General features: G+C 38.7%; 1 protein-coding gene across 1 annotated transcript; it reads right to left on the reverse strand.

The window, feature by feature from the left end:
- Positions 1-25: 25 nt before the first annotated feature.
- LOC118575798 (olfactory receptor 10T2-like) lies at positions 26-2,497 on the reverse strand. Its single transcript, XM_036176201.1, is given in 3 exon segments — positions 26-252; positions 255-1,028; positions 2,413-2,497. Coding segments are annotated over 3 exon segments (1,086 nt in total).
- Positions 2,498-3,366: the final 869 nt, after the last annotated feature.

Genomic DNA, 3,366 nt, shown 5'->3' on the forward strand with positions numbered 1-3,366 from the left:
AATGCTCTATAAAACATACACATTTTCAAGCTTTTTGGGATCTTTTATTTATCATTTTAGGGAAAAATTTGATTATATTGCTTAGGTCTTTTCTCAGAGCTATCTGCATGTCTTTATTTCTTAGACTGTAAATGATGGGGTTGAGCAGAGGTGTCAGAACAGTGTAAGTCACTGCTAGCAGTGTGTCATCCTTGAAAGAGTCACTGTTCTTGGGTCTCAGATAGACAAAACCAGCAAACCCATAATGTATAACACCACAGTGAAATGGGAGGAGCAAGTTGAAAAGGTCTTATACCTTCCCTTGGCAGAGGGCAACTTCACAACCACTGTCATGATGAAGACATAAGATACCATGATCAAAATAAAGCTGCCCACCAACACAAAGGCAGTGAATGCAAGAAGAATCATTTTCTGATAAAAGGTGTAATTACAGGCAAGGGAGACCACAGGCTCAATATCACAAAAGAAGTGCTGAATGATGTTGGAGTTACAAAAGGACAAGTTGAATATTATGATGACAATGCACAGAGAAACTGAGAAGCCAAGCACAGCAGAGGCCATGATAAGCTGAAAGCAGATCTTTTGAGTCATCAGGATTGGATAATGCAGGGGGTTGTGAATGGCAGTGTAACGGTCATAGGACATGGCAGATAAGATGAAGCAATTATTACCTCCCAATCCAAAGAAGAAAAACATCTGTGTGGCACACTCAGGGAGAGAAATGGTCTTGCTCTCTGATACCAAGTCCACTAACATTCGCGGTAGGATCACCATAGTGGTGCAGGTTTCTGAAAAGGACAGGGCAAAGAGGAAAAAATACATGGGGGTATGAAGGTTGTGGTTGAGCTTGATGGCCACCATGATGGATGCATTTGCTAGGAGGATGGTCACATAGGAGAGGAGAATCACAATGAAGAGTAGTTTCTGCAGTTCTGGGAAGCTGGAAAATCCCCACAGAAGGAATGTGGTCACTGTGGTATGATTACCATTCTCATGGTGCAGCAATTTTGACCAGAGCCAAATGTATACTTAAGGTGAAGACTCAGAGATGTTTGTGAAGAGATTCTGCACTGATATCACCAGATTTTAATCAAGATCACCTAGGTTAATGAATTCAATAACCAAAGGAGAGACCTGGATGCCTGTGACTGGGAGAAAAATTAGGAGTCTAAGTGGTAAGAATATTTCTAGATGTAAATTCATTCATTACATAGGTTAGGGCTAAGGCTTGTTGTCTGTGGTCCATCTAGTCCAAGTGTGCTGCCTCATGTTATGTTGGAAAGTCCAAGAATCTGAGAGTTGTTCAGTCTGTGACATCTTGGATGACTCAACTGGTCATCTGTCTACATTGGAATCCCAGAGAAGCTGGTTCTAACACCAGTGAAGGAATGCCTCAGCAGCAGGGATAAGATGAACTCGTTGGTGAGAATGAGGACAAGCCAGTCAAAGCTTCCTTCTCCGATGTCCTTTCCACACAGCCAGCCGCCAAGAATGGTATGTCCAGATTTAGTATGTGCTTCCCACCTCAAATGATCCAATCAAGGAAAATCCTCACAAGTGTGCCCAGCTGCTTGGGTGTTAGTTGATGCCAGTTGTAGTCAAGTTGACAACCAACATTACCCATCACAGTGACAATGTTGAAAGTAACCAGATAAACAATTTACCAGGTAATTTCAGCCTGTTTTAAATATACAATAATACTACTGTAGTACTTCTTAGTGAGATAGTTCTTAGAACAAATCAATGACTTTGAAGTTGTTCAGAATATCACATTGAATTTACATGGAGTTGAAGTGAGTTCTGAAAACAGTGGCATTTCAGACTGTCAAATTTGGTCATAATTGTTTGATCAACATTTCCCTCCAGCTGGTATATTTCAATGGTTTTTCAGTAGATGCCTGAAGGAACCACTTTGAATTTCTGAGATCAAATTTTACACATATTTCTAATTCCATTTATTAATTTTCCATCCATACAGAAATTGATGGGCAAGAATGACATCATTAAGAAAGACTGTGCATATTATTTTGATTTTAATTTCAGTCACTGTTAAATCATACAAGGAAGGGACTGAAAACGAAGTTGTGGAGAGAGACAGATAAAGAGATACTGGCTGGAAATTAATCTGTAGAATTCACAGGGATTAATAAATAGATAATATATGTCTTAAGGCTCGTTGAGGAGTTGCTGTTTTCTAATTATTAATGAAGATTCACTAACAGAATATAATAAGAGTTCAGCCATGTGACCCAGCATCCATTCAATACAGATGGTGAACTACAAAATATGCTGGGGTTATATAGTGCTCACATAGCCCTCCTAAACATATGTGATGGGGATCATGATTTACAAAGAAGTGGCCGAGTGACTGGTAACAGTCATGACTTCATTCAGCTTATATTGACTAAATACCCATCATGGTGCATTTCATTGCCCCAAGAAACACAGTGTGAATCCAGATATGCAGATAATCTATGATGTAGTAGTGCATGGCCATTGTCTGTTCAATCAACAAAGGCCTGTGTGAGGAGGAGAGGTACTTAAATGGATTGTAGAATGACATGTGAAGATCAGCAGAGAATATTACAGGTGTGACTAACAAAGGGCTTTCTGTGAGCATCAGAAGTTTTCCAGCAATCTCCACTGAAACTCTTGTGGTTCATATTTAAGATCAGTTTTTTCCTCTGAAGGTTTCTCAGTCCTAGTTATCTCTAGAGGAAAGTTCTTTCCATGAAAATTCCTTCAACTACTGGTTACCTATTGTGATTATAAGTCTTCAGTTTCCTTTGGAACATGATTCAGCACCTTCCAAGTATTGAAAGCAGAATTTTGAGGATTAATCTGGCCACATCATGCCTCTTGTATTTATTTTTAAAGTTATGTATAAACATTAGAGAGATACAATGAGACCATTTTAAACTTGTTTATCATTATTACACCCAACAAGTGGCATTCCAAATACTGTATTGAATTTTAAATACAAGATCTTCTGTTAATTGCATTGGCTATTTCCTATAGAGTGAAATTGCATCTTTTAGGCTTATTAATCTCTCTGTCCCACCCTACTCTCTTCCTCTCCCTCGCTCTTCTCTCCCCTTCCCCCACTTCATTCAACACTTTGACTAGATGCCAGATTTCTAAGGACAGGATATATTAATCAAGCCATTAACATTGTCAAAATAGTGTATATACCTACTGTTCATAGAAGGAAACACAAATATCCAGCATGAATTTCAATATTGTTTACAAACAAACAGAAAAAGTTTCTTGGTTCTCTTCCCACTCTATGCCTATCTATCGTACACTTAAACCAGATGATGTACTCTGTGTTATAAATGCAACCAAATCTTGTTTCTTTGTAATGGT

The sequence above is a fragment of the Onychomys torridus genome, unplaced genomic scaffold, assembly GCF_903995425.1.
Source record: "Onychomys torridus unplaced genomic scaffold, mOncTor1.1, whole genome shotgun sequence".
Classification (NCBI taxonomy): Eukaryota; Metazoa; Chordata; class Mammalia; order Rodentia; family Cricetidae; genus Onychomys; species Onychomys torridus.